The 15105-nt window shown below is 38.0% G+C and overlaps 2 protein-coding genes and 1 non-coding gene across 4 annotated transcripts; 1 reads left to right on the forward strand and 2 right to left on the reverse strand.

Moving 5' to 3' along the window:
• Nucleotides 1-5264: 5264 nt before the first annotated feature.
• Nucleotides 5265-6740, reverse strand: LOC131013653 (uncharacterized). Its single transcript, XM_057941781.1, has one exon. The coding sequence runs from the start codon at nt 6738-6740 to the stop codon at nt 5265-5267; it is 1476 nt and encodes a 491-aa protein (XP_057797764.1).
• A 2697-nt stretch (nt 6741-9437) lies between these two features.
• On the reverse strand, nt 9438-9510 carry TRNAV-UAC (transfer RNA valine (anticodon UAC)). Its single transcript has one exon. It is a non-coding gene; the product is annotated as a tRNA-Val (tRNA).
• Nucleotides 9511-9564: 54 nt separating this feature from the next.
• Nucleotides 9565-12771, forward strand: LOC131012499 (tetraspanin-19-like). 2 transcript variants are annotated; one of them, XM_057940497.1, is made up of 6 exons: nt 9565-9994; nt 10158-10257; nt 11077-11157; nt 11247-11351; nt 11615-11806; nt 12373-12771. In XM_057940497.1, exons 1-6 carry the CDS (start codon nt 9843-9845, stop codon nt 12382-12384), a joined length of 642 nt encoding a protein of 213 aa, XP_057796480.1. In that variant the 5' UTR covers nt 9565-9842; the 3' UTR covers nt 12385-12771. The 2 variants fall into 2 exon arrangements, with proteins under 2 accessions (XP_057796480.1, XP_057796479.1); XM_057940496.1 differs by having other exon boundaries at nt 9617-9994; nt 11615-12771.
• The last annotated feature ends 2334 nt before the right edge of the window (nt 12772-15105 follow it).

Here is a 15105-nt window from a genome sequence, read left to right on the forward strand (position 1 = left end):
TGTTTTGTCTTTTTTTTTTGTTAGGATTGACAAAAACATAGCAACTTGTTCCTCTACACTGACATATCTACCATCACTTAGACCCTCCAAGTGTCTTAATAACTGACAGAGACAACCAAAGGTATTGCGATCCATGCGTAGGTTTACGACGCAATCTACGTCACTAAACTTTATCATCCTACTCAAGTGTTTAACCTAATCAGGGATCCGATATAGCATCCCATATGGCTCAACATCTAGACCTCGTTTCCTTTTCCAATTTTTAATCTTAGCTATGTTGTTAACTACGACAACAAGCTGAAAAATAAGTTGGTTCAGAACTCCTCTAATATCAAATACACGTAGGCGTATATACGGCTTTGATGAAGCAGCATATATTCATTTTCTTTATTAAGTAGTGTTCCGTGGCTACATATGAAGAGGATATAACCTTTCAAGACCAGAACAACAAGGCACACACACAATCATTCGTATAAATACAATAGTCACCAAAAACAATAAAGACAATTCATAGTATCACAAATCATAATACATGATCACAGTGCACACAATGCACACGCATTATTGCCTGCAAGACGCATCACATCTTGAATAACAATGAAAATTACACAACAACACCTCGTTATCACAGTGCACACAATATCAATTGATGTTTACCATCACGAGATCAGTGTGCAAAGTGAAGTTAATTGATGAAAATGGGACATAACAAGATCGCAAAATCATCGCATCTTGAATAACATAATTCATCACACAATGAGATCGCAAAATTAGACGACATAATAAGATTTGCTACCTCGTTTGCACAAATATCCTATGTTTCCTTGCAGTGAAATGCGCATAGAGATCCTACGGTGATATGCCAGAAACCTGGTTCGATGGAGCAATAGGGCTGTAGATCTCAATGGAAAAAAAAACAAGTTGTTAAAATCAGAAACATGATTCATAAGATAGGTAAGAGAGCATCTACACACTGGATTATCTCTTAATCGACGTATATTTTGTAAAAATTAAAAGGGAACAAAAAAAAATCCTAGGAACTTCATAGTAGAGAAAATATGAAAAAATCAACAATGAAATGCTAATCAATCTAGCAGAAGTTGACATAATACTTATTATTTAGAGAAAAAAAAACTAACGAACACTAGTGGGTTTGCCTAGATCGGATGTCCGAAGTTTTCAAATTGAGGAAGACAAATTTAGAAAGTAGTGAAATAGGCGAGCCTCCAAAGTTTCAATATTTTTTCAATTTGGATGAGGGACAAACAGGGAATAAAAAAAACTAAAGTATTATAGCAGTGGAACAATAGATTTAGGACTGGCCTTGCCTCAAGAGAGGGTCTGCCTTGTTATAAAAAAGGGCTACTACATAGAGAAATAAGGCCACTTACCTATACAAACTCACCTAATATGCCCTACCAAACACTATCTGAAAATACTAGACTCTCTAACTAAATAAAAAAATCTGAAGAATTGAGCATAATATGCCACGACTATATTACACGATAACGCACGTTCATAAGTTCTCCATCTAAGTGTAAAATGGAGCAAATAAGTGGTGTATTTGTTACTTCTTTTTTTGTTCTTAAAAAATTTGTTACTTAACCTTACATATTTTAATACTTTTCTTAAAAAAAAAAACTTGGAAGAAAAATTAAAATTGAAGAATCGAGCATAATAGGTCTCGACTATATTACACAATAACATACATTCATAAGTTCTCCGTCTAAGTGCAAGTTGGAGCAAATAAGTGGTGTATCTATTACTTTTTTTTTCTTGAAATATTTGTTACTTAAATGTTAAACTTATAGCACTAAAAAAATTAACTTTTCTTTAAACCATCCCTATGTAGTACTCCCTCCATCCACCAATTCGTGTTTTAATTTCTACTAGTACGATCATTCGTGCGATGCACGATGAACATCGAAATTAAACGACATATTTAAATAAATAAATGTAAATATTTAATAAAATTAAAATATATAAATACAAAATATATTTTAAAAATAAAATAAACTAAAATAATCCACATCAATTACTTAATAAAAATCCTAATTTTGAAAATATAAATTTTCAACTTTGTATAAAGTGTAATGATGAAATTGCGATTTATATAAAAAGGAAAGAAAAAAAAAGACGCAAACCCTTGAGAGCACAAGGAGCAAACTAAGGGCCGGGCCTCATTAAAACCTTATCAAAGTAAACCCAAAGGGAAAAACCTTTGATAAGGAAAAAGAGTGCCCGTTAAAACAACGAAAAGAAATAAAACAAAGGGGTCGGAGATCGGGAAGGACACTTCAGAGACGCCGGCCTAACCATTGTCTCCAAGTATCCCGGTTTCTCACACACCCAAGCCAAACTTGCAGTAAAAAAACCAGCCAAACCTCTCACCTCACGAACCCAGCAGCCACCCCCCGGAACCCCCGCGAGCAGCCTACGCCCAAACAGAGAAGACACGGCCTCGCAACTCCACCAACAAAACCACAACCTATCCCCTAACCCATCCCAGTGCTGCTCCGCGCAACTGCACCTAGCCACCCTTGCGCTGCTAACGCCGCACTTTTGCGCCTCCTTGAGCACAAACAGCCCAAACTCTGAAAGAACGCTATCTAATACGAACGTAACTATGAGTAGACATATCTCTAGCAACTGCATCTTTGATTTCATCAATACCATAAGGCCACCATCCTTCTTCACGATTATTATTTGCCATGATATCCGCCACGGCGTTACCTTCGCGAAAAATATGAGTAACTTGTAGTTGGAAAGAAGCAAGCAACAGAAGCGTACGCTTCCAAAGAGCCACAAAACGCCAAGGAACGTCCTCCGATTTAGAATTAAGAAGATTCACCACGTTAGAGGAGTCAGCTTCAATCCAGAGTTTTAGCCATCCGCGCTCATGTGCTATAGAAATCGCCGTGATCACGGCAAGAAGCTCGGCTTCAAACGCAAACCCATGTCCGCCTTTCACATGAAAACAGCCCCGAACATGACTCCAACTATCCCTATAAACACCTCCCGCAGCAATAATACCCGGGGTCCCTAGAGCCGACCCATCCGTATTTACCTTTATCCAATCCATAACCGGCGGCCACCAAGAAACATTAACCATTTCAGGAGGCGGGGCAGCGCGCGACCGAACTCCAATGGCGCGAGTAATAACATAATCACTCCAGGCACCCGAGACAGATCCGAGCTTCGTGAAATTGGCTTCCATCTCCTGGAAGTGGACTTTGATAAACTTCAAGATATTAGGTCCATGAAAGTTAGCATTATCGAACACAATCTTGTTCCGATCATACCAAATTTTCCACACAAGACTCATAATTCCAGCCTTCCAAAAACTAGAAATCAAAGAACTGAAATTTCTATTCCGCGCCTCCACCAAAAAGGAATGAAGATCTGCACAATGAATGAGATAGTCCACTCCAAACCAAGCAAGAAACGAGCTCCAAACTTCCTTTACACGACTACATGACCAGAAGATATGGTCTATAGATTCCGCGTCTCTCTGGCAAATATAACAGATGTTTGGCATGACTAGACCTTGACGGATAAGAATATCAAGAGTCGGCAAGCGTCGATGAATGAGTCTCCAGCAAAGGATAGACCTCCTTACCGGGATATATCTTTCCCATAACCAACTTCCCCAGGACACTTGCGGAAAATTGTGGCAATGCTCACGAAAAGCAAGTGCCGCTGATACCTCCCCTTTGAGCGAGTGCCTCCAGAAACGAACATCACCAGTCGAACCAATAGGAAGAATAAGAATGTCATGAACAACCTCTGGGTAACGTTCAACAAAGCTTGGAGCAAAATGCCAAATCCCGTCATAGAAGTAGTCCGCCACCGAGAACTTGAGAAAATCATGCATGTAATGAGGAACTTCAAGCCTATCAACCAATTTATAACCAAGCCAGTTATCGGTCCAAAAGTAAGTGGACTCCCCATCGCCAATATAGGAGTAAGAGTCTCGAACAAGGTCAGGAACCTCCTGCTTCAACCCAATCCAAACAGAAGAAGCTGCAACGTTGGCTTTAGCATTACCAAATCCATCTAAATAACGACTGCGCAGAATCCGTTGTGCCCAATCCTGCCCTTTAATAACTCTCCAAGCAGCCTTCATGAGAAACGATTTATTCATAATCGTGAAAGAACGAACACCCAAGCCACCTTCTTCTTTCAAAGCGCAACAACGACTCCACTTAACAGGACAAGATCCGCTCTTGTCAACACAACCAGTCCATATGAAGTTTCTGCATTTTTTATCCAAATCTAGGAGAAGAGATTTAGGCCACCGAAACACCATCATAGAGTGTATTATCGAGCTCTGGATAACAGATTTCACAAGACACAACCGCCCAGCCATTGAAAGCTGCCGGCCTTGCCAACTATCGAACTTATGGATAATCCTATCCTTTATGTTCATGAAATAAGACGCCTTAACTCTGCCAACAAATAAAGGAGCTCCGAGGTAAGTAACAGGAAGCGAACCGCGCGTAAATTGTAACTCTTGCTGAATTTGAGCGCCCATGTGTCTAGGAACTCCCTCACCCAAAAATAAGCTAGACTTCTCGTGGCTGCAAATTTGTCCAGACAACAAGCCATAATGATGCAGAATTTCCTTGATTTTTCTTGCATTGCGAACCGAGGCCTTGCAAAAAATAATAATGTCATCTGCATATAACAGATGAGTAGAGAAATTAGCCCCCCGACTAAATCCCATCGGCACCAAATGACCAGAATTCACATAATTCGTTATGAGATGGCTTAAGACATCCTCCGCAATCCCAAACAAGATCGGGGAAAGAGGATCGCCTTGTCTAACGCCTCTGGAGCAACTGAAGTAGCCACTTAACTGCCCATTATAAAGAATCGAGATCCTGGCAGAATGGAAAATAATAGAAATCCAGTTCACGAACCTCTCATGAAAACCGAAAACTCTAAGAGTTTGAAGAATAAAGCTCCAGCTCATAGTATCAAAAGCTTTCCGAATATCGATTTTACAAGCCATGTTGGATCCTCGATTAACCCGTTTCATACAGTTGAATCCCTCTGATCCCAACATAATACAATCATGAATCGAACGACCCGCAATAAAACCAAATTGATTCGGAGAAACGCAGAGAGCAGCAATAGCACCTAGCCGAGACGCAAGGATTTTAGAAATAATCTTGAAAAAGAAATTAGACAAAATGATCGGCCGAAGATCAGCCACCGTTACCACCTCTTCCTTCTTCGGGATAAGAATCAGAGTACTCGCGTTACATCCATTCGGCAAATAGGACTTCCGGAAAAAAAGTGCGAACAGCATGAACAACGTCACCCTTCACAATCTTCCAGCTAGATTGAAAGAAGGCTCCCGAGAATCCATCCGGTCCAGGAGCACTAGAAGACTCCATACTATGCACCGCAGCCGAAATCTCCACCTCATCAGGGAGTCGAATAAGCATCTCATTCTGAGTATCCGAAATTGAGTGATCAATAACCGCCTCCAGCTCCACCGTTTCAACCCTACGATTATCCGTCTCTTTGAACAAAATAGAGAAATAATCAATAATATGCCGCTCAATTTGCCGAGCATCAGTAGTAACAACTCCATCAATCTTCAGGTGCCCAATATTAAGATGTTGCTTTCTGAACTTGATCATGTTATGAAAGAAAGACGAGTTACGATCTCCGTCATGCAGCCACGTGACTTTGCTTTTTTGTCTCAAGAGATCATTTTTGCGAGAAAGAGTTACGTTCAAACTTGCCTGAACCGCGATCTCCTCATTAAATAAATCATCCATGTAACCCGAAGCTGAGATCCGCTCCTGGACATCAGCTAACTTCTCGCCCAACTCACGTATAGAAACATCAACATTGCCAAAAACCTCCTTATTCCAAGACTTAAGCACCCCACGTAACCTCCGGAGCTTAGCCATTACTCGAAAAATTGGACAATTCGTCTCTACCAGTTGAGTCCAAGAATGTTCCACCACTTCCAAGAAATTAGCATGAGAGGTCCACATAGTCAGGAAACGAAAAGAATTCCTTCGTCTGATATCCGAGCCAGAGCATTGAAAGACCAGCGGCGAATGATCCGACGTGATCCTCGGCAAGATATGAGTATTAATCGCCCTCCAACTCTGAGCAAAAGAGTCCGAAACCAGCACGCGGTCCAACAAAGACTCAACATGTCGAGGTAGGAATCGGCGCCCAGACCAGGTGAACTTAAGTCCCAAAGTGGGTGATTCGATAAACTGAGTGGCGTCAATGAACTCGCAGAAATCCTTACACGATTGGCGATTAGGACTAACAGTACTGATACGTTCATGCGCACCTTTTACCGCGTTAAAATCACCCATAAACACTGTGGAGCCATTCGTGTGGTGAAGAAGATCAAGCCACAGCTTTCTACGTTCCGTAGGACAATTAGAGCCATGAACAATCGCAATACGAAAATGAAGAGAATTCCAAACACAATCAGCAATGACAGTCTGATCCGAAGACCAAATCACAGTCGTGACGACCGAGGGATGAGCCAAGAGCCAAATATTCGAACACATCTGATGGCGAAAATTTTGATGCCGAGCAACCATATTGATGGAATGCCAAAAATTAGCAGGAACTTTACTGAAATCCACTTTGGGTTCCACAATACCAATGATAATGGGATTAAAGGAGTGGGAGTGCTCCTTTAAGACACGTCTAGATTCATCCGTAAGCCCCCGGACGTTCCAGACGATAATATTCATATCAAATAATGCGAGGTCGTTGAGCGTCTTCCCGCTCAACTTCATTAGCCCAACTCTTTTTAGCTATGTTTTCCATAGCACTAATACTAGGATTTTGACTCGAATCAATGACATAATCCCGTAGTTTCTGTCCGGTGTCAACTTGCTTTCTGAGCCGTCCCTTAATGCTGTCAGCTTTAGTAACCCTAGATATTTGTTCATGTTTAGGCGGCCTCCCTCTGCCTCTCTTAGCAGTAGTTTCCTGAGGATGTTCCATCGGCTCTTTAGCAATAGCAAGGATTTGTTCCAGTCGCTGCGCTTTCTTCTCCAGTGCAATAAGCTGTTGCGACACCTCCTCTGCCTCCATCTTCTCCTCAGAAAGAGAATCTTGATCCGAATCCTCACTTTCCACAATCTCCTGAAGAACGACCTTATCGTAAACAGAAAGTTGCGCCGGCTCTGAACAGGCCTGAATAAGATCTGGCCCATATGCCTCCTCCACGTGAGTAACTTCCTCAGCTTCTAGAACTTCAAAGGTATTTTTCATGGGAAGCTCTTGTGTGCGTTCTGGTGAATGGACTACATGCTGTTGTTCCTTAGTCTGGTGCGTGTTGCCCACATGTTTCCATTCATCCACACCAACTCCAGGGAAAACGTCCTGCTGCTCTTTCTCACTGGTAGCATCTTTTGGACTCTTCTGACTAGCCATAATATTATCTTGAGAAGCAAGGCTTCCAACCTTTTTGCCCCGATCACCATCCTTATTCCCAGCTTGCTTTTCCTGCCCCAACTCTCCACTTGAATCCGAAATTTCCTGCCAATGTTTCCCCAAAACCTTTGGGGGTTGTTTTGGATCAACGTTTTTAGCTCCTCCCCCTGCATTAGAATTTGCTTTACGGCATTTATCCGGAGAATGTCCCGTGATTTTACACCTAGAGCAATAGAAAGACAAATATTCATATGTAAACTCCACATAAAAAGAAAAGTCATCCGCATCAAAGAGTAAAGTATTAGGAAGAGGCTTTGACATATCTAACTCCACAAGAATTCTCGCGAACTGTCCAAAGTCCCGTGTGATGGAAGCCCCATCGATCTTGAGCGGATGCCCTATGTGCCTTGCTATTCCAGAAATCACCTCTGCATGCCAATATTCTATGGGAAGATAATTAATACGAACCCAAACGTTGGCCAAAGAAGAATGTTCCTTAAAAGGATCAAAGTTTTTCACCCACTCCCGCATTCTAATATGGCCATCAAAAATTTCCCAAATCTGCTTCGCTTTGACACGTAATTTATCCTCGGCATTTTGAAAAACCATGGTATAATAGCCTTTTCCCAAAGGTATAATTTGCCAGGTCTCCTTGATGTTCCAAAGCTTCGAAAGCTCTTTCTTGATGATCATCGCTGGCTTAGGCTTATCTCCCTTACGTAGAATTAATCTCCCCGTCAAGGCATGTTCAAACAGCGACAGTTGCTTGGCTAGAAGTTCCTTAGGCATCTTGAAGCAAACATGGTCTCCCTCTTTAGTAGGCCTTAGAGCGTGAAAGTGATGCGCGGCCATATCAGGCCTACGAGGAACCCTATTTGTAGTGATATCAGCGTAAGACTGCACCGTCGGAGTAACAGCAACTTTCTCGGCCGACGCTGAAGAGCCCAACGACTTTTCTCCATGGCTGGGAATCGGTTGTGGCATCGAAGAATCCGAAACTTTCCTTTGTGTGGCGGAAGTATGTTCGCTAGGGTTTCGCTCAGTAGATTTAGAACCAACAGAAAAATTATTGGAGACAATCATAGCACCTCCCACGCTCGACATATTCTTTGTGGCGCGGCCACCGGAATCCAACGACGGCGGCTGCATGAAGAAGACGGCAAAGCTAGGGTTTGGCTTTGCAGAAAGGGTTCATTGCTCCTTTTCGACACCCAGAAATTCGATTGAAACCATAGGTTTGATTTTAAATACCACTTTTTTAGGGGTGCAACACGAGGACTTCCCAGGGGGTCACCCATCCTAGTACTACTCTCGCCCAAGCACGCTTATTTGTATAAAGTGTAATGATAATTAAAGTTATTAAATAAATGTAAAAAAATTTCGATCATTAAAACTAGCATTATGCATTTTTATTATCGAGTATTACATGTCATAATAAATAAATAAAAAATTATAAAATTTTAATAAAAAGAGAAAACAAAATATTTTAACTTTTAATTTTTTTTCATAACTTATTTGTTTTAAATTTATTTTTCATGATTTTTATACTATATTAGAATTAAAATGCATATTGCATATATTTTTTTTAAAGTCAAATCATGTGATAATGTTTAGAAAAGAATTAAAATATATAAAAAAAATAGTGAAAAATTGGTGGGAGAAGAGAGAAAAAAAGAGGGAAGAAATGGAGAGAAAAACTCCTCTTTTATATATTATATAGATTTTGATCCGTCTACCAATTTGTATCCTACCCATTTTTAGTAATTATTTTCTTAACAAATAAATTATTTTTTCTTAAAAGTCGTGACCCTTTCTCTACTCAACAAATAAACAATGTACTCTCTCCCTCTAGGAGTGGACGGAGGGAATACTACTTTTATAAGTGCTTTTCTTCAAATAAAAACTTAAAAAAAAAATTAGCAACACTTAAAAGAAAAATTATTTTCTTAAAATATGGCCCCCTCCCTTTTATTACTTTTCTTCAATAAAAAAGTTAAAAGAAAAATAATTGTTGCTGCCCAGGCTCGAACTGGGGACCTTTTGTGTGTAAGACAAACGTGATAACCACTACACCACAGCAACATCTGTGACAACGTTTCGCTTATAAAAATTCTTATCATGTAGTATTTCCGTGAAATAGAAGTGGAAGACCGTGAAATTCGCCAAGACCAACAAAATCGCAACACTATTCTTGGAAATTGGAGCATTTGGTATTGGATATTTAGACCTCTGTTTCTTCCTTCCTATCCATCTATTCTACGCTAGCTAACCCTGACTTCGATTTTCTCCAAGTTAGGGTTTCCCACTTCCGCCGCGGCTCCCGATCCCCAATTTTTCCATTCGCGGATCAATTCTTCGGGAGCTGAGGTGATTCCAACAATTTATTTGACGATTTTAAAAAACAAAAACAAAAAATGGGTCGAATGGCGCGCAGCTGCGTTCAATCTCTGCTCAAGCTGGTCAATTCGCTCCTCGGAATGGTTGGAATCGCCATGATCATCTACTCGCTCTGGATGTTTAGAGTCTGGCTCCGCACCGACGAATCCATTAACGTTCCCGTTCCGTGGTAAGTATATAATTTCGTGGATCTCGATACCGTGCAGATGGATTATGGTAATTGCAGCCGCTGAAATTCAGATTCAATTGTTGGATCTATGTGTTTTTGCTGCGGATGTTTGAAGTAATTGGCTGTTTGTTGAGTTTTTGTTTAATTGGGAGCTGAAATGCAGGTTTATATACACTATTCTGGGCCTTGGTGCTAGTTTGTGCGTGATCACGTGCTCTGGTCACATTGCTGCGGAGACTGCCAATGGTTGTTGCTTGTACATTGTATCCTTTCATGTGGCTTTGTCTGTTTCTTTGTTCGACTAAAATGTTAAATTCGGGCTGTTTGATATATCTTACTTCATTGACATTTTCGGCAATTAATTATGATCATGCGTGGAATATAATCAGTTCCTTCCAATCTTTCTTGAAGAAGAAAGTTCGAGGGCTTTGGATGTCTTTGTCGGATTGGAATTATGTTGTATGGTGCTTACATGACATCTCTTTGGTGCATTTGAGTTCTTGTTTATATGCAAAGCAATTTTGCCTTTTCTTCTCAAGGATGAGTTGTATTAGGATAATTAAGTTGAGGGTCGTTAGAACATGCACACAATTAGATTTCCTATGCTTACGTTGATCAGATGCGAGAAAGTTGCTTTTGGTTCATTGAAATTGTTTTGTTCTCTACTCCTTGGGAAAATTAACCCTTTGGATAATGCAGTATCTGTGATCCTGATGCTAAATCTGATGAACTATTTTTCATAAATTGATGGTTCGGTTGAAGAATTGAGTAAAGGGTCTTGTACTTTCAATTATAAACACGGAATAAGATCTCTCATTTGTGATTCTTGTTTATGCTGATTTTCACACTAGTTACTTCAGTTATATATGTCCGCCTTCTCCCATGAAGCATTATATCTTCGTTTAGGTCTAGGAACTCATGCTTTGTTAATAGTCAACTTTGCGTTGATGTGTTATGAAGTGGTTATAGTTGGTGTTACGAAGGTTTAGTACTCTGTGTACCTCTCTGCTGCTCACATACTTTAGCAAATCACTTAGCAAAGTGCATGTATCAAATTTCTATGTTGACCTTAACCAGCATAGTACATGGCTTTTGTCTTCATGATTTTTGTGCTGGAAGCTGCAGTTACTGCAGATGTATTCTTAAATCACGACTGGCAAGAGGTAGTTTGCACTAATAATGCTTCTTTTAATACAGAAAGATACTGCATGAATATTAGAAATATTTTAATTTTGACTTGAATGTTTATCAGGACTTCCCATCAGATGCAACTGGAAATCTTGATCGGCTGAAGGACTTTGTCAAGGACAATTTTGACATCTGCAAATGGGTTGGCTTATCAGTGGTGGTTGTACAGGTCTACTTCTTTCTTCACCTGCACAGTCTCCCATCCTTCTTCTCTCTCTCTCTCTCTCTCTCTCTCTAAATGTGTGTGTGTATTTACTTTGAAGATAAAAATGAAATCTTCAAAATATAAATCTAAAGATAAACAGAGGTTATAGTGATATGCCTTCCAAGTCAGGTCTTTTGTATAATTTTCAATTATTACTATATGGGCAACATCCTGTTCCACTTGATCTTTGTTAGCCTTTCTTATTCAGTAATGATTTTTGCATGCAGGGATTAAGCATGTTGTTGGCAACGGTACTCAAAGCTTTAGGTCCACATTCTGAGAAATACTATGAAAGTGATGATGAGTATCTACCAGATAGGGTGCCCCTGCTGAAGAATTATGTCCCTCCACAATCCTATGGTAGTGAACCGACATATGGGGTGAAAAGTGATTCTTGGAGTGTTAGGACCAACAGTAAGGTACGTGCATTTATAATTTTAAAGGTGTCATCACACTTGCATGACCGGAATGTAAATTTGTGAATGGTACAACTCCCATTCTTATTGTCTCGGCTTCCTCTTTTTCATATAGTTTAAACCAATGTCTAATTTTTCAAAGTAATAAGGTTGTTGCGTTTGGATTGAAGAATTTTAGTAGGAGGATGTAGAACCATGGACATGCTACATATATACATGTTCCATAATAGAAATTTGGAAATGGCATAACAATCATTGGACCGTTTTGATAAACTTGTGAATGTGAAAGAGAAGTGATAAATCTACTACTCAACTCAAATTGAAAAAGAAAAGTTTTTGATGTTGAAAAAGATAACGTTGTTAATTTATCTAGTTAATTAGAGGCAATAGTAATGACCTCATTTGATACACGGATCAGTTCTGCACATATTTGTTTTAGTTGAAATTGAAACTTCACCGTCATATTCAACTGCACTCCCTGCAACACCTAAATGACGTGTTCTGTTTAAATTCTCCTACGCGTTACGCCCCTTGAATAGTTTTGGCTGACTTATTCTTCTCCTATCCAGACCCTCAGATAAAGAAATCAAATGAAGTGCTCGCAGACGAACAGTGGGAGTAGGCTATTGCGTCTCAAAACATCAGGTTTACTAGTTTCTGGCAGTTGATAGAGTGTTCTTGAGCTTCATTTAGTCGACGTGATTTCCACCAACTTGTGCATATACTGTAAATCCTTCATATACTTTATACTCGAATTTATGCCAGGTTATATCATGTGCTACCTCTGTAGATATCGGTAGACGTATCGACCCGATGATGAGCAAAACCCTAGTATTGTTGATTGCCATTCTCCTGTTGTTTAGGTATAGCCCCTCTTTAAGCAGTGTAATTCGTCATTTAAGAACCTAGTTGCTTAATTGTTCACTTTGTGAAATGCATTATATATGTAATGCTAGTTGTTTCTTCTCCATGCATCTCTTGATTTTACTTTGCGAAAATTTACGAAAGGATGAACTTGTGTATGATTGTCGGAAGGCTCAAAATTTGGATTAAAACTCATATTTTAATGGCACGTTAGTAATTCTGATTGTGTCATGTATTTTAATCCAGATTTTTATCGTGACAACTATTTGGATTTTTTATTGAGAGGATAAAAAATCGATTTAATGTAAATAAAAGAATGAAACATCAAGTAGGGTTGATATGACAAAAATTGATATTTATTGGCAAGAGTTTAAATTTTTTTAGGCTGCTATTTTAAAGCGATTTATAAAAATAGATTTTTTTTTTCTGAACAATAAGTCAATTATTTTAAATTTTGGTGTATGTGGGTCAGGCTACATTTGGGTTCAAATATGGCTCCAAATGTGACTTATAGATGCTAAATTGAGGCTAAATATTAAAATTTAAAATAATTAATCTAGTTTTACAAGTAAAAAAAATTGATCTATATTTGCAAACCCACCCAAATAAGAATTTAAACTCTTTATTGGCATGCCCTACGCTTTAAATTTTAGCCGCGGAACACAAATAAGATTGCTTCAAACCATACGCTTTAAATTTTAGGCGCGGAACACAAATAAGATTTTTGGGTAAAGATGAGTATTTTTTTGTAATTATTTTTAAGTCTTATTTTTATGAAAAATAAAATACGATGGAATGACAAAATAAATGTTCCCTATATCAACTATAAATAAACGTCAATTTGGTTACAATTGAAGGTGAAATAATTTCATTTTCAACATTCACTTCAAATATTTTTACCTAATCTCTCTAATTTGAAAGGGAAAAAAATAGCTATTTCGTTTCCAAATTCATTTTCGTATTTATTTTCTCCCATGATTAACGGATTCAACTGTCAATATACTTTTGATAAGTCCCACGCCATTTGTAACTTTTTGTAAAGTAAATGAAAACGTTAATTTTATCATGCGAATACTTTATGTATGATAAACTAACAAAGTTGGGACTTTATTTGTTCGAAAAAGAAAAGTTGCGACTTTATTTATTTGTTTGTTTTTTGTGCTTAGCAGATGGGAGACAACAATAAAACTTTTCTTTAACCGTAAGTATTTATATTTAATTAACTACCATAAAACAGTATCTCGTGGGGCATAATAATACCAAATCTTTTGATTGCACTTCCACAAACTTTATTACAATACTTCTTAACTGGTTTAGTTGGTATGAGATTTATTCAAACACAAGTTTACCTTCTACCGGATTGAACCCAAGACTTCTTACAAAGGAGAGTATTTGAGTGTCTCAATTTTGCCACTTGAGTTAGACATCATTGATTACTATGTGTATGATATTAATAGATCAAAATTTAAAAAGATGGTATCCTGTAAAGTCGGTTTCATGGTGATATTATTTTATGTCATCATTTATAATTATTTTTATTACTATAACATATGAAATAGTTTATATATAAATTATTTCTTTAATTAATTTGATATGATCAAATTAAATTAGTAATACAATATTTGAAATAATATTAATCTTAATCACTTTCGCCAATTAAATGTAGGTTGTGATAATAGAAATGCATCTTTATATAAATATTCATTTGATGAAGTTTATAAAAAGTTGATGTGGGATTGAATATTTTAGAGGAAAAAAATATGTAAATTTGAAGTATGATATGATGTACGATTGATGTGTCGCATTTACTGTTAATCGTATAACGATAATATTTACTCTCTCCGTCCCTCAAACATTTTCCTTTTTTTTTTTCTATTTTGGTTCGTCCCCAAAACATCTTCCAAACCTATTTTTTAAAATAATTTCACTAATTATTATTCTTACAATTTCACTTTTTGTGGAACTCGTTCTCCACTTTCACTAACTATCACTCTTACCAATTTCACTTTTTGTGGGACTCATTCTTCACTTATCAAATGCATAACTAACTTTTATTAAAACCCGTGTCATCCTCTCTTAGGAAGATGTTTGGGGGACGAAGGGTGTATTAAGTTTGTTCAAATTCTTTAAATTTGATGGATAAGAAATAATTTAATTAAACATATGTCATCTGAGTATCATCTCATATGGACCTAATAAGACCAGATAATAATATGAAGCTCTAAAGACCACATACGACATTTGAACGTCAAAATTTTAAAAACCATATTCTTTGGAGTTTGAAATACCAGATCTGAATTTTGAGCATCATCTTGTATGGAGCTTGAAAATTAGAATGAAGTGATTATACGATGTTACGTAGGATATGATTTATTTTGCTATAATGTAAAAATTGATGATTATAAATATATAAATAAATAAGAATGGATGAGAATTGA

Source organism: Salvia miltiorrhiza, chromosome 2, assembly GCF_028751815.1.
Source record: "Salvia miltiorrhiza cultivar Shanhuang (shh) chromosome 2, IMPLAD_Smil_shh, whole genome shotgun sequence".
Lineage (NCBI taxonomy): Eukaryota > Viridiplantae > Streptophyta > Magnoliopsida > Lamiales > Lamiaceae > Salvia > Salvia miltiorrhiza.

What these genes read in the sequence shown, in the direction of transcription:
- LOC131012499 (XM_057940496.1), top strand. Translation starts at nt 9,843, where the DNA reads ATGGGTCGAATGGCGCGCAGCTGCGTTCAATCTCTGCTCAAGCTGGTC. An exon ending in ATTAACGTTCCCGTTCCGTG is followed by an intron (nt 9,995 to 10,157) that starts GTAAGTATATAA and finishes GCTGAAATGCAG; the next exon opens with GTTTATATACACTATTCTGG. An exon ending in TAAATCACGACTGGCAAGAG is followed by an intron (nt 11,158 to 11,246) that starts GTAGTTTGCACT and finishes AATGTTTATCAG; the next exon opens with GACTTCCCATCAGATGCAAC.
- LOC131013653 (XM_057941781.1), bottom strand. Translation starts at nt 6,740, where the DNA reads ATGAATATTATCGTCTGGAACGTCCGGGGGCTTACGGATGAATCTAGA.